At 36.2% G+C, this 24,548-nt stretch overlaps 1 protein-coding gene across 3 annotated transcripts in view; it reads left to right on the top strand.

Moving 5' to 3' along the window:
- Positions 1 to 24,548, top strand: part of USP45 (ubiquitin specific peptidase 45) — a 131,549-nt gene that overhangs the window by 33,182 nt on the left and 73,819 nt on the right. For all 3 annotated transcript variants that reach the window (XM_071218607.1, XM_058307185.2, XM_058307186.2), the window contains exons 6-8: positions 14,503 to 14,645; positions 15,575 to 15,670; positions 19,696 to 19,826. In XM_071218607.1, coding sequence (XP_071074708.1) covers positions 14,503 to 14,645; positions 15,575 to 15,670; positions 19,696 to 19,826 — 370 coding nt within the window. The remainder of the gene's footprint in view (positions 1 to 14,502; positions 14,646 to 15,574; positions 15,671 to 19,695; positions 19,827 to 24,548) is intronic.

The raw sequence follows: 24,548 nt of genomic DNA, 5'->3' as shown, positions 1-24,548 counted from the left end.
CAGTTTATAAATGTGCTTAGAAGAATTTTTAAAAACTTTGCATTCTAAATAAAACACTTAAATAGCTCTTGGACAATGTCATTCTATTTTCTAGTTAAATTATCTAATTTAATATTCAAGTCTAATCACATAATTAATTTTGAATATTTTCTCACAGACTTATATGCAAAAGCTAACAAACAGACCCTTGCCACTTGTGTGAACTGACTGTTTAACCATGAAATAAAATATTTTTATTGCCATTGCCCTGTGGATATGTTCTTTCTGGCAGTACTGTCCATATTTGGTGGCTATGTGTGGAGAGCCAGGTGGTGCTAAAAAGCATCACACAGTGAAGCGTGGATCTATCTGGGTTCAACATTTGTCATCCCTTTCTGCTGAAGGGAAGGGGAAAATCTGCTTTTCCATATGTTTATGCTTTTTTAAAATTTGCCGGCAGTTTTGTCCAGATGGTTTTGTGAACATTGTTTACTTTAGGATACTGTCCCAGATGTTTGGAAAGCTGATGGAAAACGTGGCACACAGATACATAAATTATTTGCATATACTGTTTTTTAAAAAAGTTGTTTGTCCCTTGAAAGAGTAAAGCATAATTTCTTTCTGAGAGTATTTTCCCAAATGAATAATACATATTTTTATATATCTATATATCATTAATATAATTTATATTCTATAGTTTATATATTTCCCCCAGCATTCTATTTTCATCTTAATAAGCTAAAAAAATAATATGATGGCACTTATTAAGAATGTTAACTAAAGGGAAGTACTTTGAGGAGTCATATTTGTTCAGGGTTGGATAAACCTAAATATGAAAGAATCTTGCCTCACCATCTTTTGTAATCCTTATTGGACATAAATCATTGAAGAGAATTTTGATAGTAAAATAACAAGGAAAGGTTAGCATTGTGACTTTGGACAGATCCCTTAACCTCTCAGAGATAGAGTTTTGTAAACATAAAGTAGTAGTTAGGGTAACAACCTTGCCTAAGAAGATGGAGTAATACTTGAATTTAATTCCTCTTTCATCTTAAATATCCTAAAAAATCATTATGATGAACCTGTCTAATGGCAACAGCCATGAGAGCCTGAAACCTGCCTGTTCTAGGCTTTGGTTGGAATCTCAGATATAATTAAGAGGCAACTTGCTCTCCTTTGCAAACCAAGCCAGGATCCATATCAGCTAGCTTCCTTTTGTTTGTGTAGTGCTTCTTAAGCATTGACTGCCCATTTCCACTTGCTTTTATACTCACTTGCAGCTATAAATACCAGCAGGCCTCTGCCTTTCTCCTTTTCTCTGTGCCTAGCCTCTGCATTTCAGTGTCCTGCTCCTCTGATTGTACTTGCCTTTGCCCCTAAACTCTTGTTTGGCATTTGTTCCTTGATATCTGATAGGACCTTTCTGTGTTAACTCAGGATTCTGGGATTGGTATTTAAAACCAACTTCTCAATATCTGGGCAAATAATAGACATCCAGTAACAACCAGAAATTAAGGAATAACTGAACAGTAATAGAGGGGAGTAGGTAGGTAATAGGGTTTATGAGAAAATACTGCAGCACAGGACAGGAGAAAAGTTGTTAGGATTGAGAAGAAAAATCTTCCATTGGGTAGATTTACTTAATGAAAGAAACATCTTAGAAACAACAATTCTTTTTTTCTAATGAGATAAGAGGGTTCTACATATTAATTAATAAGCCGATATAGAGGGGAAAACATATTAGCAATTCAGAAAATCCAGTTAGAAATCCAGTTAGTGATAAACCTGAGGGGGAAAAGGCCAGAATGTAGAGGAAATGAATAATGAGAGGGGAAAACTGAGAGCCGATGAACGATGGATATCAAGGATGGCTCGTGAACATAAGAATTTTGGCACAAATAACAATTTGGGGGGCTCTTGGGACTGTTCATCAAACACTTAAATAGTGCTTACTACATCAGGTGCTTTAGAAGTATTAACTCATTTAATCCTTATGAAAAACTCTGTGAGAGAGATGTCATCCTCATTTTACAGAATAATCCCCAATAGTGACAGTTATTTGGAACTGACAGTTATGCAGGATTTTGGAACAATGTTGAAACCTGGCGCTACTAGCCGTTTAGTGGCAGATTACATAATCTTGCTGTGCTTTCCACTTTCCTTATATAATAGTTTCTATATTACATAGGACATTTCGGATTGTAACAATGAGTTTTTCTTTTTTAAAATTCTCTGTAGCTCACCTACAGAGTTCTTTTTTTTAAGGACATAAACCTTTTAATGTGTGGAGTGGGCCAGGAATGAAATAAGAACGTCAGCTATTTGAACCCATGTTTGGCTCTGAGTTCAGGCATTCCCCTTTGGAATATTACCCTTGGGGTTGTTGTGGAAGCAGAGAGATTCAGTGATCATGTATTGAAGGCCAGGACTCAGGAACATTCTCGAGAAGGAAAAATTTATTATGACTAGCCAGGCTCTGGGACTCCTGTCCAAAAAGCCGAGCCCTGAATAAGATTTCTGGGTCCCTTTTATACAGAGGATGTAGGAGTGGGGGAGTCAAATGGTGCTTTTATGAAAAAAGGACCTTTCTTTGTAGTTTCTTAGAGTTTTAAGTGTTTGAGTACAAGGTAGGTTTTGAATTAACATATCCCCCACATTCCAGGTAAGCTTGAATTATGATATCTCCCACATTCCTTCTGGATGTAAGGTCAAATACATATTCAGTCTGCATCCTCCTTGATTATCCAAAGCCTGTAGAGCCTATATCACTTTCCAGGAACTAGGCATACTTGAATATAGAATAAGGTAAGTTTGAATTCATGCACAGGCCATATTAGGGTAAATGTATATTAATAACCCTACATGATTGATACTGGAATCTCACATGTAAAAGCCTTTTCTTTGGCAAAAGTCACAAGTGCCAAGTCAGGCCTCATTTGTACCAACAGGATGTACATGACATCAGTTTACCCCTGCCTGAGACTAAAGCTTCTCTGTCTGGTGTTGGTTCTCTTCTGGTCTTGAGAACAAGACCACCTCCTCCCTGATTCAAATTCCTTAATGCTGTTTTGAGAACAGAGTGGGAACAGGGGGCATCTTAATTTATTTCCTCCTAGAAACTCATAAGAGACCTAGAGGGCTAAAATTCTATTGAATCTGCTGTTTAATCTTGAAGTTTTTTTTTTATATTGAATTTTTATTATATATGTTCTTCCAGCACAGCATCCCTGTGGAAGTAAAAGCAGTAGTAAGAGACATTACCTGATCTCTACGGATCTAATTAGAGCAGAGAGACAGTTGAACATTTAAAAGCTGATGTGGCTGCAAGAGTTGCTGAAGGCAGGGAGAGAGAGAAAGGTGTGATATTGGGACATTTTCAGGGCTTGGAGCTGTCCTCAATGATATTGCAGGGACAGATGCAGGATATATATCCTGTCATAACCCACTGAATGGACTGGAAAAGAGTGTAAACTACAACATAAACTATAATCCATGCTATGTAGTGATGCTCCAGAATGTACTCATCAAATACAATGAAAGAAGTTGTCAATGTGGGAGGAGTGGGGGGTGTGGGGAGTGGGTGGAAACCTCTTATATTTTTTAATGTAACATTTTGTGTGATTTATGTATCTTTAAAGAAAAGAAAAAAGGATAAAAGTTAATTAGTACTGCAAGGTAGTATGTGAGTATTAGATGAATAGTGTATATTTAATTGTCAAGAACTGTAAAATCCGAGGGTTGAAAAGAATTTAAAAGAACATGCAGTTAAAACCAAAACATTTGAGAACTTGGAAATTTACCATCAAACTTCAAATTATAAAGATTGTGATTCAGAATGTAATCTGCTTTTAGATAGATATAATCAATCAAGTCACTTCATAAACATTAGAAACTGTTCTGCATCTTCATATTGTTATCAAACATAATGTGAACTGATAAAGTTTTTAATTATACAAATTGGTAAGCCAGTACACTAAGGTATCAAACACTTAGATATTTTACTTTTTGTATTATATGGTTCTATTAATTTTTTAAGTATTAAATTTAAGCTATTTGTAAATTTCAGATATACAGAAAACTTGCAAGAATAATACAAGTTACCATGAATTTCCCAAATATTAGCATTTTACATTTGCTATATCATTCTCTCCATATAATTTTTCTGAACTATTTGAGATAACAGACATGATAGCCCTTTAAATATAAATAAGTTTGTTTTTTCTAAGAGTTATGAACATTGTCTTATGAACATTGTCTTATGAACATAGCCATATTACAATGATCAAAATCAGGAACTAGATTTTGGTATAAATACTGTTATCAAATCTACAGACCTTCGACTTTGTCCATTTGTTCCAATAATGTCCTTTGTGTAAGCAAAAGAAAATCCCAGATCATGTATTGCATTCAGCTGTTATGTTTCCTTAGTCTCTTGTCATTTGGTAAAGTTCCTTATCATCCTCTTTTAGGCCATAACATGACAGTTGAAGCATACATTTGAAGCATACAGGAAAGTAGATTTTGTAAAATGTTTAAAATGTTTCTCAGTTTGGCTTTCATTGATGTTTCCTCATGATTAGGGTGAAGTTTAGCATTTATGGCAGGATATTGTACTAATTCTTAATAAACTTACAAGAAAAAGTTTTGCTGATGATAAACTTAAATGACTTATTTGAAAAAATCAGTTCATCAGATTGGAACTTGTTTGCTTGAACTAAAATTTTGTGTAAAAATTTTTCAAAGACTTATTTTAATAAAAAGTATTAAAAATTGATAATTTAAATAAATTCTCCCATACTTTAGTAAATCTAGAAATATGGATAACTAGCTAGATTAAGTTCTTAGAAGCAATTTAGTGTGTTTCACACAATTTATAACTTGGTTAAAATGATTAAATTCACATTAATTTGACATTTATTACACTGCCTTATATAGGTTGTTTTCACATATGCTCTCAATTTAATCTCATTGAGTATAATCCATTCTTTAGTTATTATAATTATACAATTTTTTTCCAAAAAATATGACTTTATTCTTATTGCTGGCAAGCTATATTAAATTATACCTTTGTTTAACACCTACATGAATCTTATCGTCATAATGATGCAGTTAAAACTATTTGAAATTGGTTTGAGTTTTTTCCTTTACACATATGTATATATATGTTTTTATTTTGAAATGTTAACATTTGATATGTTTTTTCAGTTCAGAAATTTATTAAGTTAAACACAACTGAAAGTATGTTTAAAAATCCAACATTATTGTTTTCCTTTTAAAATATCTGTTCTGGAAAGAGATGTTTGTCAAACTTTCTAATGATAAGGGAAATGATAAACATAAAACAGGTAAGAAAAACATTTTTAAACAAACAGTAAAGCACCCAGTAAATTGAGAAATAAAAATAATGCACAACCATACAAACTGTTAAATATGAAACCATGTTTCATGTGTTTTTAAATGCTTATTCACATGAGCCAAATTATCTATGTCCAAATTAATAAACAGCATATAAATTCACCTCTGTAAGGTGTTTTATAGAAATGATTTTAGAAAGCATGTGTGTTGGATATGTAAGTATTTTTAAATTGTCCACATTTACCAAAACATTTTACATATGAACATATTCATTTATACTTAATGGGAAAAAAACTGCCTCAATAACAAAAAAAGCAAAAAAAATTTTTTTTAAACCTTACAATTTAAACACCCTGAATTGAGAATAATTGTGGATTTGATAGTTCAGATAAAATTCCAACATCATAATTGCTGAATGGTGCCATCAAAAGATAACTGCTTTTTCCATTTATGAGTAATTTTATTTTACAACTAAACAATCTTTAAATTAATTACTTCTAGTGATGATATTTAGTCATTGGTGAATAACATATTTGGCCAATGAGCTGTTCTTGAATATGTAAATTCTCTTTTATATTGATCTTATTTATTTGGTATTTAATGCCACGATAAATCTTTGTGCATATATCTGACTGTTTACTTTAGTGTTTACCTCAAAATGAAATTTCTGTATCAAAGGTAATAAAGTCTTTTTAAGGCTTTTAATAGTTGTTGCAATTTTACAAACAAAATGTTTGTATCAGTTAATATTCCTAACAGAAGCGTAGAGTATTCCATTTGATTTAACCTCACTAATAAATATTATTCTTTTTATTCATTTTTTTCAATTTTGATAGGTGAAAAATATGATTTTAATTTGCATATATTTGGTTAAGTAAATTGTACTTTTGTTTTATCATTTAATTAGCTATTTTCTTTTAGAGTATATTCCAACAGAATACACTAAAATTCTCTATATTAAGAGCATTAATCTTTTGTCATATATTGGGGAAATTTTTCATCGTTTTAATTTGGTTTATGGTGGTGTTTTTTTTTTTAAGTAAAATTATTAAATTTATATAGTCAAATGTATTTATCTTTGTTTTTGTTTTTCTTATTATCAAGGCCTTATCTCTCCTGAAAGCATATAATAATCGACTATGCCTTTTTCTATTTCTTTATTTTTAGCATGTTAATTTGAAAAAGAGAAAGGTTGCAATATTAATGTTAAGAACGCTCTTATGCCTTTACCCAGATTCACTACACTTAATATTTTGTTACATTTGCTGTTTCATTCTCTCTCTCTTTTCTGTCTCACTGAAGCATTTGAAAGTAGTGTGCATAGATCCTGTTTACAGGGTATGAATGTCGTAGGAAAGTTTCCTCATTGTCCCTTGCCCTGTACTGAAGTCTTCGAGCCTGGCTACAGGTAGCATCACTTGACTACTCTCCCACAGTGCTCTGTAGGAGAGCTCTGTGAGCCACCTTCTATATGCAGCACAAGTCCTGGGACAGCACACAAGTTCTGGCCCAGAAAGACTGGGCCAGGCATATGTGCTCCCAGTAAGAGCACAAGGGTTACTCTATTCCTTCTGTAACTGGGACCAGGGATCTACAATGGGCGTGTAGGCCGGCTCTCAGTGGAGCCAGTAGGGAATGGAGGAGGAGCCAGCCAGGGCACCATGAGATCCTACCATTTTCAAATGGCCTTTTCTTCATTGGGCATTTGCTCTATTACTTCAGTCCTTGAACTGTTTTTTGGAACTTTACTTTTTCTGTCATTGCTTGCTGGTTGTTTAAAGCTTCTGTGTGGGCACAGAGCCCTGAAGCATCTCACTCTGTGATGATGATCAGGTAGGCCATTTCAGCCCTTTTTAAGTGTACAATTCATTGGCATTAATTACAGTTACAATATTGTTCAACCATCAACACCATCCATTGCTGAAAACTTTTTCACTGTCCCAAACAGAAACTGTACACATTAAATAATAACTTCCCATTCTCCCTGCCTCCAGCCCTTAGTAACTCATAATCTACTTTGTGTCTCTGTGGATTTTCTTATTCTAGATATTTTATATAAGTGAGAGAAAATATTTGTTCTTTTGTCTGGTTTATTCTACTCAGCATGATGTCTTCAAGGTTCATTAATGTTGTAGCACATGGAAGATCTTCAATCCTTTTAATGGCTGAATAATATTCCATTATACATGTATACCACATTTTGTTTATCTACTCATTCGTTGATAGACACTTGCTTATTTCCACCTTTTAGTTATTGTGATTACTGCTGCTATCAACATTAGTGTGCAAATACATGTTGGAGTCCCTCTGTTCAGTTAGTTTGGGTATATACTTAGATCCCTGGGTAATGTGATAATTTTATGTTTAACTTTCTGAGGAACTCCCAAACTGTTTGCCACAGTGTCTCTACCATGTTACTTTCCCACCATCAGTGTATGAAGATTCGTATTTCTCCACATCCTCACCAACACCAGTTTTAAAAATTTTTTAAATAATAGCTATCCTCATGGGTGTGAAGTGGCATCTATTGTGGATTTGATTTGCATTCTTTAATGTTTAGTGATATTGGGCATTTCTTCATGTGCTTTGTGCCATTTGTATCTCCTCTGGAGAAATGTCTATTCAAGCCCTTTGCCCATTTTTTTTTTGTTGTTGTTAAATTGCAAGAGGTCTTTCTATATTTTGGGTATTAAACCCTTATTCGAGATATGATCTTCAACTATTTTCTCCCATCCTCTCAGCTGTCTTTTCACTTCTTGATAGTGTGCTTTAATGTGTAAAAACTTTAGTTTTGATGAAGTCCAATTTATTTTTTCTTTTATTGCTTGTGTCACTGCGTTGGTGTCATATCTAAGACTCCATTGCAAAATCCTAGATCCTCAAGGTATTCCCTTATGTTTTCTTCAAATTTTTATACCTTTATATATTTATGTCATTGATCCATTTTGAGTTAATTTTTATATATGATTTTATATATAGGGGTTCCCTTTCATTTTTGCATGTTGATACCCAGTTTTCCCAGCACCCTTTGTTGAAGAAATTATTCTAGGCCCATTGAATGGTTTTGTCACTTTTATTGAAAATCAAATGATGGTAGATGTGAGGGTTTATCTCCAGACTCTCAATTCTACTCCACTGTTCTTTGTGTCTATCCTTATACCAGTGCAACACAGTTTTGTTTTTAACAACTTTATATACACATATGAATAAAGCATACAGTTCATCAAAAATGTACAATCAGTGGTATTTTGTATAATCATGTAGTTGTGCATTCATCACCTCAGTTACCATTAGAGCAGTTCATTAGTTCAATAATAATAAAAATCAAACAAATAACAAGAAAATTCTTCATCTCAATCTCTCTATGCTTCCCCCTGCTGTACATATCTGTTATTTCTGGCTGTTCTTGCACAATTATTTATTTATTGAGCATCTTTATTGAGATATATTTGTATACCATACAATCTATCCAAAGTGTATATAATAAATGGCTTTTAGTATAATCACAATGTTGTGCATTCATCACCACAGAAAATTTTAGAACCATTTCATTACTCCAAAAAAAAACTTCACACCCCTTAGCAGTCCTTCCCCAGCCCTACATAACCACTAATTTAACTTCATCTTTATAAATTGATTTATATTTACATTTTGTATAAATGGAATCATACAATATATAGTACTTTGTATCTGGTTTCTTGCACTTAACATAATATGTTTTTTTTATTCAGTTTCAAACAAGAACTGTCATATATGTAGTTTTACCCATATTCATATTTCACATGCAGTTTTACTATGCTGTACAGTTCCATGCTATATTTTTTAGCTTTCCTTTTAGTAATATACATGACCTTAGACTTTCCTTTAAACCCCTTTCATGCCCACATAATAGTACTGCTAGTTAAAGACATTATGTTGGACTTTCACCCTTTCTATTCGTTTCTATAGTTTAACATACGTATTTGTTCTTTTGTGTCTGGTCTGCTTCACTCAACATGATGTGCTCCAGGTACATCCATGTTTGCATTAGTCAGCCAAAGGGGTACTGATGCAAAATACCAGAAATGGGTTGTTTTTTATAAAAGGTATTTATTTGGGGTAGGAGCTTACAGATACCAGGCCATAAGGCATAAGTTATTTCCCTCACCAAAGTCTGTTTTCATGTGTTGGAGCAAGATGGCTGCTAATGCCTGCAAGGGTTCAGGCTTCCTGGGTTCCTCCCTTCTGGGGTCTTGCTTCTCTCTGGGTTCAAGGTTCCTTCCTTCCCAGGGCTTGCTTCTTCCTGGGCTCAGGGTTTCTCTCTTCTTGGGGCTGGCTTCTCTTTCCTCTGTGAGCTGACTTCCTGGGGCTCCAGCTTAAGGCTTCAGCATCAAACTCCAACATCAAAAACTCTTACATTAAAAGCTCCAACTCTGTCCTTTGCCATGCCTTTTATCTGTTGAGTCCCCACCTACCAAGGGATGGGAATCAATGCCCTAATGATGTGACACAATCAAAGCCCTAATCATGACTCAGTAATAGACCAGATTACAAACATAATCCAATATCTATTTTTGGAATTCATAACTATATCAAACTGCTACAATGTTGTATATGCTTTTTTAAAAGTTAAATTTAGTTGTTTCTCCCACCTTGTTGTTTGCACTCGCTGTCTACTCTCCATGTCCATTCACTGTGTGCTCTCTGTGTCTGCTTATCTACTCTTTAGGAGGCATCAGGAACTGAACTCTGGACCTCCCATGTGGGAGAGAGGCGCTCAATCGCTTGAGCCATCTCTCCCTGCTTTGTTATGTTTCTCATTGTGTTTCCTCTTTGTACCTCCTTATTATGTCATCTTGTCATGTCAGCTTGCTGCACCAGCCCGTTGAGCCAGCCTTTTGCACTCGTCTTCTCCAGGAGGCACTGGGAACCGAACCTGGGACCTCCCATCTGGTAGGCACCAGCTCAGTTGCTTGAACTACATCCACTTCCCTTGTCATATGCTTTACAAATTTCATTTCTTCTTACAGCTGCATAATATTCCATCGTGTAAACAGACCACAGTTTGTTTATCTGTTCATCAGTTGATGGACACCTGGGTTGTTTCCATCTTTGGGAATTGTGAATAATGCAACTGTGAACATCTGTGTGGAGATGTCTGTTCATGTCAGTGTTCTCAGTTCTTCTGGGTATATAGCCAGTAGCAGTATTGCCAGGTACCATGGCAAGTCTATATTCAATTTCCTTAGGAACTCCAAACAGTCCTACATAGTGGCTGTACCATTCTACTTTCCCACCAACAGTGCTTAAGTGTTCCTATCTTTCCACATCCTCTCCAGCACTTTTCTCTGTCTTTTTAACAGTGGCCATCCTAATAGGTGTGAAATGATATCTACTTATAGTTTTGATTTGTATTTCCCTAATTGCTAGTAACTTTGAATATGTTTTCTTTTTTCTTTATTTTTTGTCAATTGTATTTCTTCTTTGGACTCTTGGCTGTTCAAGTCTTTTGCCCATTTTTAAATTGGGCCATTAGTCTTTTTATTGTTATGTTGTACCATCTCCCTATATATCATGAATATTAAACCCTTATTGGATATGTGATTTCCAAGTATTTTCTCCCATTGAGTTGACTGCCTTTTCACCCTTTTGACAAAGTCCTTTGAGGTACAAAAGTGTTTAATTTTGAGGAGGTCCCATTTATCTATTTTTTTCTTTTGTTGCTTGTACTTCAGGTATAAAGTCCAAGAAACCACCACCTACCATATGGTCTTTAAGATGTTTCCCTACATTTTTTTCTAGGAGTTCTGTTGTCCTGGCTTTTACATTTATTTATTTATTTATTATTTTTTTAAAGACTTATTTTATTTCTCTCCCCTCTCCCCCATTGTTTGCTCTCTGTGTCCATTCGCTTTGTGTTCTTCTGTGTCTGCTTGCATTATCTGGCATCATTGGGAAACCGCATCTCTTTTTTGTTGCGTCATCTTGCTGCATCAGCTCTCCATGTGTGCAGTCCTACTCCTGGGCGGGCTGCACTTTTTTACATGGGGCAGCTCTCCTTATGGGGCACACTCCTTGTGCATGGGGCACCCCTATGTGGGGGCACCCCTACGTGGTACAGCACTCCTTGCACGTGGGAGCTCTGTGTGTAGGCCAGCTTACTATATGGGTCAGGAGGCCCTGGGGATTGAACCCTGGACCCTCCATATGGTAGATGGACGTTCTTATCAGTAGAGCCATGTCTCCTTCCCTGGCTTTTACATTTAGGTCTTACATCCAATTTAAGTTGATTCTTGTATGGGGAGTAAGATAGAGGTCTTCTTTCATTATTTTGGTTCTGGCTATCTAGTTCTCCTAGCACCATTTGTTTAAGAGACTGTTTTGTCCTGTTAACATGCTGTTGTAAGTTTGTCAAAAACTAGTTGGCCATAGAGGTGAGGGTTTATTTCAGGATTCTCAGTGTTATTCCATTGATCAATGTATCTCTCTTTATGCCAATACTATGCTGTTTTTTGTTTTTTTTTAAGATTTATTTAATTAATTTATTCCCATCCTACCCCTTCTCCCCTCCTCCCCCCCGTTGTCTGTGCTTACTGTCTGCTCTCTGTTGGTCTTTTTAGGAGGCATTGGGAACAGAACCCAGGACCTCCCATGTGAGAGGGAGGCACCCAATCACTTGGGCCACTTCACTCCTTGCTTGTTGTTTGTTTCATTGTGTTTCCTCACTGTGTCTCTTCTTTGTCTCAGCTTGTTGCATCAGCTCGCTGCACCAGCCCATTGCATCAGCTTGCTATCTTGCTCGTCTTCTTTAGGAGGCACTGGGAACTGAACCCTGGACCTCCCGTGTGGGAGGCAGGCACTCAACTGCCTGAGCTCCATTTACTCCCCAGCAGCTGCTGCTTTTAACTTAAGAGTTTTGCTGTCTCTGTTCTTGTCCTTCATCACTCTCCTGGGTGGTGTGCAGCCTTCCCCTTGTGTCCTAAACCCTAGAAGATTTTTTCCAGGCCATTTCTACCTGTCCTCTAGCTAATTTTCTGGAACAAAAGGAGTCCTGTGTCTTTCTTGTGCAGCATCTTCCCAGAAGTCCACCACACTCTTTTGATTACTATAGCTTTGTTAGTAAGTTTTTAAATCAGCAAGTGTGAATACTTCAAGTGTGTTTTTTTCTCCTCTCCCCTCTCCCCCACCCTGCTGTTTCTGCTATCTGTGTCCTTTTGCTGTGTGATCTTCTGCATCTGTTTCTCTTTTTGTCTTCTCTTCATTTTCTCCTCTTGGACTCATCAGGATTTGATCCTGGGGACCTCCAATGTGAAATGAGGTTCCCTGTCATTTGCACCACCTCATTTCCTGATTTCTGTTGCATCTCTCCTCGCCTCTCCCCCTTGTCTCTTTTTTTGGTTGCATCATCATCTGCTGCATGGCTCGCCATGTGGGCACTGGCTTGCCATGTAGGCACTGGGCCTGCTCTGCGAGTTGCTGCGTGGGCACTTGGCTCACCATGTGGGCTCGCCTTTTATTTTTTATTTTTTTTAACCAGGAAGCCCCAGGAATCCAACCTTGGTCCTCCCGTATGGTAGGCAGAAGCCCAATCACTTGAGCCACTTCTGCTTCCCGTCTTCTTCTTTTTCAAGATTGTCTTGGCTCTTAATGGTTCTTTGCAATTGCCTATGAATTTGAGGACTGGCTTTTCCATTTCTGAAAAAAAAAAAAATGTCCTCTGGAATTTTGATTAGGTTTGTTTTGAATTTTAGATCCTTTTGGGTGGTATTACATCTTTTTAAAAAAATATATTTATTTTTTTATTTCTCTCCCTTTCCCCCTCGCCCCGGTTGTCTGTTCTCTGTGTCTATCTGCTGCGTGTTCTTCTTTATCCGATTCTGTTGTCAGCGGCACGGGTATCTGTGTTTCTTTTTGTTGTGTCATCTTGTTGTCCGCTCTCCGTGTGGGTGGCACCATTCCTGGGCAGGCTGCACTTTCTTTCGCGCTGGGCGGCTCTCCTTATGGGGCACACTCCTTATGGGGACACCCCTGCATGGCAGGGCACTCCTTGTGTGCATCAGCACTGCGCATGGGCCAGTTCCACATGGGTCAAGGAGGCCCGGGGTTTGAACCGCAGACCTCCCATGTGGTAGACGGACACCCTAACCACTGGGCCAAGTCCGCTTCCAGTATTACATCTTAACAATACTCAGTCTCTGAATCCATGAACATAGCATGTCTTTGTATTTATTTAGCTCTTCTTTAATTTCTTTCAGCAATATTTTGTACCTTTCAGTGTACAAATGTTTCCCAACCTTGGTTAAATTTATTCCTAGATATTTTATTCTTTTAGATGATGAAAGCAGGCATCCTTGTCTTGTTCTTGACCTTAGGGGAAATATGAATATTTTTTAACTATGAGATAGAAAGATGGTGATATTCTAACTCCATCATCATTTCTTCTGTGTTAATTGATGTTTTCTTATAGGGAAGAACTTTCCTGTTTTTCTTGCATTTATCTGTTTATCATCGATTAACTCATTCTCATTTTTTTTCAGTGAAGAATAATCTGTTACTGTCCTTGCTTATTTTACTGGTCAGATTGTTGGTGATGGGGTGGTGTATGGGAATCCTGTATTTTGTGCTCGCTTGTTCTGTAAACCCACAATTTATCTAATAAAGAAAATAAGAAAAAGAAGATTGTCCCAGATTAAGCCAGTGGGAACCTATTCAAGTTGGCTCCTGTGTATTTTCACAGACTCCTATCATTTATTTAGGGCTCCCTTATTTGCTGGCAAAACAAAAATGTAGGTATTCAAATATTTTCAGTCTTTGCTCTTCCAAACTTAGAATCAACCTTTTCTTCAAAGAGTGCTCTTTTCTTTTAGTAGGGACTGGTATTAGGAAACCAAGTTTTGGGTCTTTTCTACTTGCCTTATGGCTTTAGGTTTTTGCATTTCATTTTCCAACCCATCTGAAATTTAGTTCATAAATTGGTATGAGGTATGGATTTGTACATTAAAATGAATTAAAAGTAATTGCTTTAGCAATAAAATATAAAACTAAAGACATTTCTGTTTGTATTCTTTTCATTCAGGAACACTGATTTTAGGGAGGTACTTTTTGTTTAATTTAAAGTGATATATTTAAATTATATTTAATCATATATGTTTAATATTTATATCATGTTGATTATATTTTAATTTATAGGTGCATTTTCTAGAATCATAAAACTTTATGAAGAAAAATGTGAAACAGGTGAAAAAAGGAAGGGAAGAAAGGGCAGCTGTATAACATCTGTAAAAGGAATTACAAATTTAGGAAATACTTGCTTTTTTAATGCTGTCATGCAGGTAAGATTCATCAGAAAGCTTTGTAAAATTTAAAATATTACTTTTTATAATTCATTATTTTGTATATCTGAGTCTTCTAAGGAAAGGGAACCTAATTATCAATGGAAGTGAATTTTGATTTTTAAAAAAAGTGTCTCAACAGATAGAAACAGTCACTTGCAGGAGTTTCAAAGACTCTTTGTTTATATAATTTAAAAAAATACAATGATTTTTTAGTATTTTTCTTTTTTAGGGGAATGAATGCCATCTCCCCCATCTCTATCTCGTGCTGATACCAGTCTAGCTCTGTTTTCACAGACTCCTGCTGGCTCATTGCATACCATTGCAGTTCATTTTGGATTTTATCAGAATCATATGTGGAACTGAAAAAAAAAGCAAAAGTAAATATGGTTTCCATATCAAAAGGGTCAGATTTAGGAAGTTTGTGTGAGGCCTTTTGGTTTTTTGGGTTTGTGTTTGTTAAGGCCATTGGAGATTCTGATGTAAAGCAATAAAGTAAGAACCACTGCTCTAGAGTGAAAGTTTTTAACATCTTCAAGAGGTCTGTTCAAGTTTTGTCTTACATTTGTATGTTCATTGGCATACCTGTAGACTGTCAAATGACTGCTAATGTTTCTCTAGAAATTTCTGTTCTCAGATTTCTTTTTGTTTGTTTTAGGCTATCTTTAGCCGCATCATCACATATGTTATACCATCTTTTCTGACAGTGCTTCCAGAAGGTCTTCTTTGTGTTTTATCATGGTCTTTTCAGTAATAGTGACGTTAACTAAATGTAAAATGTATTCAGTGAAATTTTTTTTTAAGTTTTTTTTTAATAGACATTTTTGCTTTGCTTGATGAAATTGGAAACTTTGAGAGTATGTATTCCATAAAATCAGAGGCATGTTAGAACTGAATCGGGAGAAGATTTTGTTTTTGTTTTCTTTCAGAACTTGGCACAAACTTACATTCTTACTGAGCTATTGAATGAGATCAGAGAAAGTGGTACGAAACTAAAGATTTTTCCTTCCTCAGAGTCTCAGCTGGTAAGTATAATTGCCAGATAATAGCTCTTTTCTAGATAAGCAGTGATGTTCCTGAAATCTGTTTTTCCTTTTTCTCAGAACTATTGGGATGATAATTAGAGGATTAAAAAAATAATAATTCAAAAGCACTTTGGTAAAATAAACACTTGGATTTCAGACATCTAAAAATGTAACTTTAATATATGGTACAGTTCAAACATGGATCAAATAATACAAAAATGTTGAGGCAGCTTTTGAACAAACGTACTAGAAAAATTAAGTGGGATTTGACTTTTGTTGAGCAAAATATTTAAGACCCCTGTTTTGTAGGTAACTGGTGACATTTGCTTCAAAGTAACACTTTTTTTTTAACAGTAGATTTAATTTTAGTAGTAAGAAACTAAAGGTTTTTTGGAGCCTAGTCTGATGATGGGTTTGTAAGCTAGTGAGTGAGAAAGAAAAAAAAAAAGACAAAAACAACAGCCCCTGGCTGTCAGAAACTGGCCTGGTGTTCACAGATAGGCCATATTATTTTCCTATTAAACAAAAAAATTTCACAAAATATGATAAAATGAAACAAAACAAGGTAACTTCATAATTTTTTTTTTTTAAAGATTTATTTATTTAATTTCCCCCCCTCCCCTGGTTGTCTGTTCTTGGTGTCTATTTGTTGCGTCTTGTTTCTTTGTCTGCTTTTGTTTCTTTGTCCGCTTCTGTTGTCCTCAGCGGCACAGGAAGTGTGGGCGGCGCCATTCCTGGGCAGGCTGCACTTTCTTTTCACGCTGGGCGGCTTTCCTCACGGGCGCACTCCTTGCGCGTGGGGGCTCCCCCACGCGGGGACACCCTTGCGTGGCACGGCACTCCTTGCGCGCATCAGCACTGCGCATGGCCAGCTCCACACGGGTCGAGGAGGCCCGGGGTTTGAACCGCGGACCTCCCATATGGTAGATGGACGCCCTAACCACTGGGCCAAAGTCCGTTTCCCTGTAACTTCATAATTTTGTCTAAACAGAGACAACATCTTTACTAATTCTGTAGCTTTATCCTCATTCTGGTCTCCTTTCTATATGTAAGATTTATTAAGATGCCCAGTTATCGGCTTACCTCCTCTTTCTGACAGAATCCAATCTAGAGTAAATCCCTAATTCCTAGACTTACTCCGGAATCACACAACCAAACCCCAAGTCTCATGATAAGTTTTTTCTAACACCCCTTTTCTGAGATACCTCCTGATTCCCCATGGTCTGTGTTTTCCCTTGCTACAACAAATAGTAAGCCTAACTTGTTCAAGAACAGTATGATTCAGGTGGTTTGGAATTAGAGAACATTGACACTAATAATACTGATTTTGGTTAGGAATTGTGTGTGTATGTGTATGCATGTATGTTTTAGAGGAAGGGAGTTTACAGCTGAACAGCTGGATTTTGAAAACAAAAAAGACTAAAAGTGCTAAAACACTAAGCACGGGAAGCAGATTTGGCTCAACGGATAGGGCGTCCACCCACCACATGGGAGGTTCAAGGTTCAAATCCAGGGCCCCCTGACCCATGTGGTGAGCTGACCCATGCTCAGCGCTGATGTGCACAAGGAGTGCCGTGCCACGCAGGGGTGTCCCCTGCATAGGGGACCCCCACGCGCAAGGAGTGCGCCCCATAAGGAGAGCCACCCAGAGCAAAAAAAGTGCAGCCTGCCCAGGAATGGTTCCACACACACGGAAAGCTGATGCAGCAAGATGATGCAATAAAATGAGACACAGATTCTGGGTGCTGCTGACAAGAATCCAAGCGGACACAGAAGAACACACAGTGAATGGACACAGAGAGCAGGCAACTGGGGGCGGCGGGGGCGGGGGATAAGTAAAAAACAAATCTTTTAGTAAATACATAAATAAATAAGAATAAAACACTAAGCACAATATAATAATCTCAGATTGTTTGCCCAAGAAGGCACTTTTGAAATACAATATTGTTGTATTTTCTGTTGAAAGGAAAGCCTGTAAACTCATTGCCTTATTCAGCCCCTTCTGGATAATTTTATGTTAGATCTCAATCCTGTATTCTAAAATGTAGTTACATAGTAAAGACTACTTTACTAAATGTAAGTCGATGCTTAGTCATTTGAAAAGATTTCATATTAAATGTACTTGGATGTTGAATTTAAATATTCCAAGTGTGGATCTATGTCTCAAGATTATTATATGGCACTTAAATACTATAGTTTATCACTTTAAATTTGTGTCATACTAAGAGTAGAAATTACATCTTAGGTTTTTAGAACATATTAGTTGATCTGAGCTGTGGGATTATTAATGCTCTTTGAATCACTGTTTTTACTTCTTTCTTTGTAATCTGTATGCCTTTTATTTCTTTTTCTTACCTTACTGTGCTGGCTCTGACTTATAGTAGCATGTTCCATAGAAGTGATGAGAACAGGCATCCTTGCCTTAATTTCCAAAATTTCCAAAATTTGGAGGAAAGCATTCTGTCTTTTACTGTTTTGAGTATGAAGGTAACAGGTTTTTCATAGGTGTTCTTTTAAAGTTGATGACATTCTCCCTATTCCTTGTTTTTTGAGAATTCTATCATAAATGGATGAGGAATCTTGTCAGATGCTTTCCCCCATCTATTGAGATGATGAAAATAAGGTTTTCCTTCCTTATTCTGTTAATGTGATAAATTAGGTTGGTTGATTTTCAAGTCTTGTATTCCTGGGACAAAACCCACTGTATCATGATATAATACTCTTTTTATATGTTGCTGAATTCCATTTGTTAATACTTATCTGCATATTAGCAGTATGCTTACTTTAAAAGACTTTCTATTAAAATATACATACAGAGAAGTAGATATCCTAAGTATATATTTAGCTTGATGAATTGTCACAAACTGAACACACCTGTGTAACCAACAGCTTGATCGGGAAACAGAACATTACCAGTATCCTCACAGCCCCTTCAGGCTGCCTTCCGTTTGCTACCCCCTGCTCTAAAGGTGTAGTCGACAAACTGGTTTCTAACAAGATGGATTAATTTTTGCCTGTTTTTATACCGTGTCTAAATGTAATCATACAATATGCACTCTTGCATTGGGTTTCTTTCTTTCAGCATTATAACTAAGATTCATCAATCTTGTATTCTTATCAGCAAACTTACTTTTCAAAGTGTAAGTGTACTTTTTGAAACTAAGGTTGTTTCTTCATTTAATTCTGAAGGAATAACTGTTAACTTGGTGGTTGGACTTTGAAACTGCCTTGGATTTTACCTTTGACCCTTGATATAGCTTTCAATTTACTTAACATGGCAGAAAGTGCTTTGATATTCCAAAGCTATTGGAAATTATAGCCTGTCCTTTCTGTGGTTGTAGCCAAATTGCTTATTTTTAAAGATTGTTGGTATGAAATACAAATGCACAGCAATTGCCTTAGAAGGTAATATTCTATAATGCCCCAAGATTATAGTTGGAATCTCCTTTTTGTTCATTATTCTTTAGAAGAGGGAGTTAGTGGTGGAGAAAAATAATTCCAGAATAAGGTAGGTTAATTTTTCATACCATTTTAGCTGCTTTTGTCAAGCTTTATGTCTCCTTTAAAAGAGGGGCTTGGTATACCGTGATTGTCACATAATTTTCCATTCCTTATTTTATTAGTAAACTATTTTGGGGAAAGAAGGGTGGAGAATAAATATAATTTATGATTATTTGTGAAGATGTACAAATATCAGGTAGATGAGTAATTTTATTTGTAGCCTTTAAAGAATAGGAGAGCACATTAAGGGATATCAATCAGTGATTGATGATTTTACTCTTAAGCTAATAATCTTATTAAGTAAAAGGTGAAGGATATGAAAATACAGTTTTTCAAGGTAAGATATTTATTTCCTATTTTATAATATATTCATTTTAAATATATGAAGGAATAAGGTTCTTGGTATACTTGTATACTTGAGGCACTTTTAATTGCTATCATTTAACAAAATGTCTTAGATTTTTTTATTATATTCCATTTTAAAATTGTATATTTCTGACATAAAGTTGATCATATTTTTAAAGGCTCCATTAGTGGTGGAACTTTCAAGCCCTGGACCACTGACCTCAGCCTTGTTCCTGTTTCTTCACAGCATGAAGGAGACTGAAAAAGGACCACTTTCTCCTAAAATTCTTTTCAGTCAACTTTGTCAGAAGTAGGTGTATCTACCTTTTTAGTATAAATACTCATGAATTACAAAATACTAATGTATTTAACACTTAATATGAGTCGTTTCACTTTTATTGTAACATTGCTATTACAGCCCAAGATATCAAAAGAAAGAACTAATATTTGTTTAGTTGCAACTCTGGGCTTATGCAAATTATATCTCATAACTCTCTGAAGAAATAATTGTTTATCTCCATTTTAAATGTAAATTGAGACACAAAAGTTAATTTGCTTATCTAGTCATATAGGGACAAAGCTGGGATTGAAAGAGGAGATCTGGGGAAGGAGATGTGGCTCAAGTGATAAGCCTCCGCCTACAATATGGGAGGATCCAGGTTCTATCCCTGGATGAAAAAGAAAAAACGTGCTTGTGCGGCAAGTCAGTGCACACGTGGCAAACTGAGTGCCCACGTGGGTACCTACACGGTGAGCCGAGTGCCCATGTGGTGAGCTAAGCGCCCATGTGAGTGCCTGTGTGGTGAGCCAGTGCCCGCGTGGTGAGGTGAGTGCCCATATGGTGAATCAGTGCCCACGTGGCAAGCCAGGTGCTCCCACAGCAAACTGAGTGCCCACGCAGTGAGCCAGTGCCCACGCAAGTGAGTCTTGCAGCAAGATGATGACGCAACAAGAGAGACGAAGGGGACAGTCAAGGTGAAGTGTAGCAGAGACCAGTAACTGAGGTGCACAATTGACAGAGAACCTCTTTCCACATCAGAGGTCCCCAGGATCGAATTTATGTAAATCCTAGAGGAGAAAGATGAGAAGAGAAGACAAAAAGAGAAATAGATACAGAAGATCACACAATAAATGGACACAGCAGAAACACCAGGGAGGGGGAGGGGAAGAAAAAATAACAATAAAGCTGTAATCTAATCTTTAAAAAAATTAAAAAGAGGAGGTCTGTCCTGTCTCAGAAGCCCAGAGTATACAGAGTAATGCTGTAAAGCATTGTAAAATCTCGAAGGTGCTAAAGGCGATAATGTAATGTAGCATCCTTATATTTAAAGATGTCCTTTGAGGCAAGAGTTTAAATGAGTTTCTCAAGGTATTAGAATATATTTAAAATGAAATCCTTATGTGTCTGGAAATAAACAAATACCAAAAAGGGCTAGACTTACCTTTAATGCATTTACTTATTTCTTCATTTGAAAAAATGAGTGTTTATTTCATGCCAGATTATTGCTAGGGCCCAGGAACACACAATGTATAATGTACTAAAAATGGACCTGCCCTCATGAATGCAGAATCGTCCAGCCCACAATTATTAAAATATGTATATCATGTATATGTCTATGTATATATGTATATTATGGAATTAAAGTCTCATTTTAATTTAAACAAGTTATCTGTGCTATGATATTTTAAGTGCCATCCAAAATATAAAGGGTTTATTATATGTTTCATTTATTTGGTTGGCAAATCCCTGTTTCTTAAAAAAAACAATACCACCTTAGAATGCTCAGAGACATGAATGCTTCATAGAGTTAGAAAATTTTAAGGCATTGTATGCTCTAGAAATTTGTTTTTGACTCTTCCATAAGTACTTTTGTTTTGTATCATGTTTTTTTTCTGTTTATATTGTAGGGATTTATAAAAAATTTGAAGTTAGTATTAAAATAAAGATGCTTCTAGATAAAAATGCAAAATCCTCTCTACCTCACTCCTCAGAAGTAAAAATGTATATATATAATCTTGCTGTACTTGTGTGATTATAGCTGTAGGATAAATATGGAGTGGAATTACTGGATCAAACACTTGAAAACATTCCTAAATTCCATTTTCTTTTGCTTGGTTGTATAATATTTACTTTAAAATACATAGATATTAGGAAAAGGGATTTTTTTAAAATCAGGTGAAGATTAAAACCATCTAAATGTGGGTCTATTTCTGGACTCTCTTCTGTTCTGTTGTACTACGTATCTATTCATAATGCCAGTACTACACTGTCTTGATTATTGTAGCTTTATAGCAAGTAGTAAATCTTGTAATTGGGTAATGTGAGTCCTTGAACTTCAGTGTTCTTTTTCAAACTATTCTACATCCTACAGCCTTTACTTGTGTTTTTTGAGGTACTGGGATTGAACCCAGGACCTCATACATGGATGGGAAGCAGACATTCAACCACTTGAGCTCATCTGTTCCCCCATCCTTTGCTTTTCATATGAATCAGTTTGTCAATTTGGATTATATTGAATGTTTAGATCAATTTGGGGAGAATTGACTTTTTTTTTTTTAAAGATTTATTTATTTATCCCCCCCCCATTGTCTGCTCTTTGTGTCCCTTCACTTTGTGTCCTTCACTGTCCGCTTGTATTCTCATCAGGTGGCACCGGGAATCTGTGTCTCTTTTAGTTGCATCATCTTGTGTGTGTGGCACCACTTCTGGGCAGGCTGCGATTTCGTGTGGGGTGGCTCTTCTTGCTCAGGGGCCACTCCTTGCGTGGGGGCACCCTTATGTGGGTGGCATCCCTGCATGGGCCGGCACTCCTTGCTTGCAGCAGCATTGCACGTGGGCCAGCTCACCACACGAGCCATGAGGCCCGGGGTATTGAACCTTAGACCTCTTATATGGTGGGCGGACGCTCTGTCTGTTGAGCCACATCCGCTTCCCAGAATTGACATCTTAATATCAGATCTTCCATTCAGTCTATGATCATGAGACATACCTCTTCAGTTGTTTAGATCTTTGATTCCACTCATCAATGTTTTGTAGTTTTCAGTACACAAATCCTGCACATATTTTGATAGACTTATATCCTAAAATTGCATGTTTTTTATGCTATTTATTGTAAATGGGCTTCTTTAAAAAGTTTCAATTTCCAATTGTTTGTTTCTAGTATATAGAAATACGATTTTTTTGTATATTGGCTTTGTTTCCTGCTACTTTGCTCAACACACTTACTAGTTCTAATAACTTTATGTAGATTCTTTGGAATAACCTATGTAGACAGTAATGTTATTGGCAGATAAAGACTGTTTAATTTTTCCTTTCAAATCTGTTTTCTTTTATATCTTCTTCTTACCTTATATCACTGACAAGGCCCTCCAGTACATTTTGGAGTGGTGAAGTGGGCATCCTTGCCTTGTTGCTGATATTAGGGGGAGAAGAACACTCAGTCTTTCACACTAAAGTGTGATGATAACTATACTCTTTTCATAGAAGGCTTTGAGCAGTTTGAGGAAATCCCATTCTTAATTTTCCAGGAGTTCTTATCAAGAATAGGTGTTGGATTTTGTCAAATGCTTCTTCTGCATCTTCTGTAATAATCATATGATTTTTCCTTTTGTCTGTTAAAATAATGAATTGTATTGATAGATGTTTTGAATTAGGTGTCTGGAGGAATATTCGACACACAATAAGCCGTACATATTTCAAGTGCACAATTGGAGAAGTTTTAACATATGTATGCACTTGTGAAATCATCGCCACAATCAATATAATGAATGCTTTTATCATTCATTCCTCAGAATATCCTTGGGCCTCTTTGACATCCCTCCGGGCCTCCTCTCCCAAGTCTCCATGGGCTACCACGTACTGATTTTTTGTAAATATATAAACTAGTTTGCATTTCTTGGAATTCTTTATAAGTGGAATCATCCAGTATGTATTCAGTTTTGTTGTTGTTGTTGTTTTTTGTTTTTTGACTAGGCCAGTAAAAAGAATTTATTGGGAAATAGAGTAAGTATTAGTCAGCCAAAGGGGTGTAATGCAAAATACCAGAAATTGGTTTTTATACAGGGTATTTATTTGGGGTAGGAGCTTACAGATATCAGGACATAAAGCGTAAGTTATTTCCCTCACCAAAGTCTATTTTCATGTGTTAGAGCAAGATGGCTGCCGACATCTGCAAGGGTTAGGCTTCCTTGGTTCCTCCTTCCAGGATCTTGCTTCTCTCTGGACTCAGGGTTCCTTCCTGGGACTTGCTTCTCTTTCCTCTGTGGGCCTACTTCCTGGGGCTCCAGCTTAAGACTTCAGCATCACACTCCAACATCAAAAAAACCCCACCTCTGTTCTTTGCCGTGTCTTTTATCTGTGAGTTCCCACCCACCAAGGGGTGGGGACTCAATATCCTAATCACGTGGCCCAATCAAAGCCCTAATCATAACTTAATCATGCCCAGGTTTAGACCAGATTACAAACATATCCAGTGTACCTAAAGAGTGCTTCCAAATTTTCAAGAGAGAAGAAAAGTGAATACTACATTTTTATTTTTTCCTTAGTAAACTTTTATAAGGGATCAGTCATGAAATTAAAGCATTAATAGAATGAAATAATTTTTTGAGCATCAGTGTAAAAATTTTGAGAATTATAGGTTGGTCTTTTGAGTAACAGTTAAGCAGAAGGAACCTACTTTGAACTTTATGCTACATCCAGATACTGTTATTTTTAGATACAGTTGAGTTGGGAGGTTTATTTTAAGGAAATCCAAATGATTTTCTACATATATCTAAGACTAGTCTTTGAAGGCAGTTTAGTATCCAGGTGTTTTTTCTTTTTTCTTTATGGTTTTCTGTATTGCCTGTTTTTTGTTTTTTTGTTTTTTCCAAAGAGCATATATTGTAGCATCAAGGAAAATAATTTTTTTTCCATATAAGAAAAATTATTTCAGTTTTCTTTGGAAAACACAGATAATTGAATTTGTAATGTTCCATGTGTACTTGAGAAGAAATTGGGCTCTCCAATTCTTAGGTTCCAAGTTACATAAAT

The sequence above is a fragment of the Dasypus novemcinctus genome, chromosome 11, assembly GCF_030445035.2.
Source record: "Dasypus novemcinctus isolate mDasNov1 chromosome 11, mDasNov1.1.hap2, whole genome shotgun sequence".
NCBI classification, from domain to species: Eukaryota; Metazoa; Chordata; class Mammalia; order Cingulata; family Dasypodidae; genus Dasypus; species Dasypus novemcinctus.
Note: the sequence above shows the minus strand (reverse complement) of the source record. Positions and strands in the feature narration are given on the sequence as shown.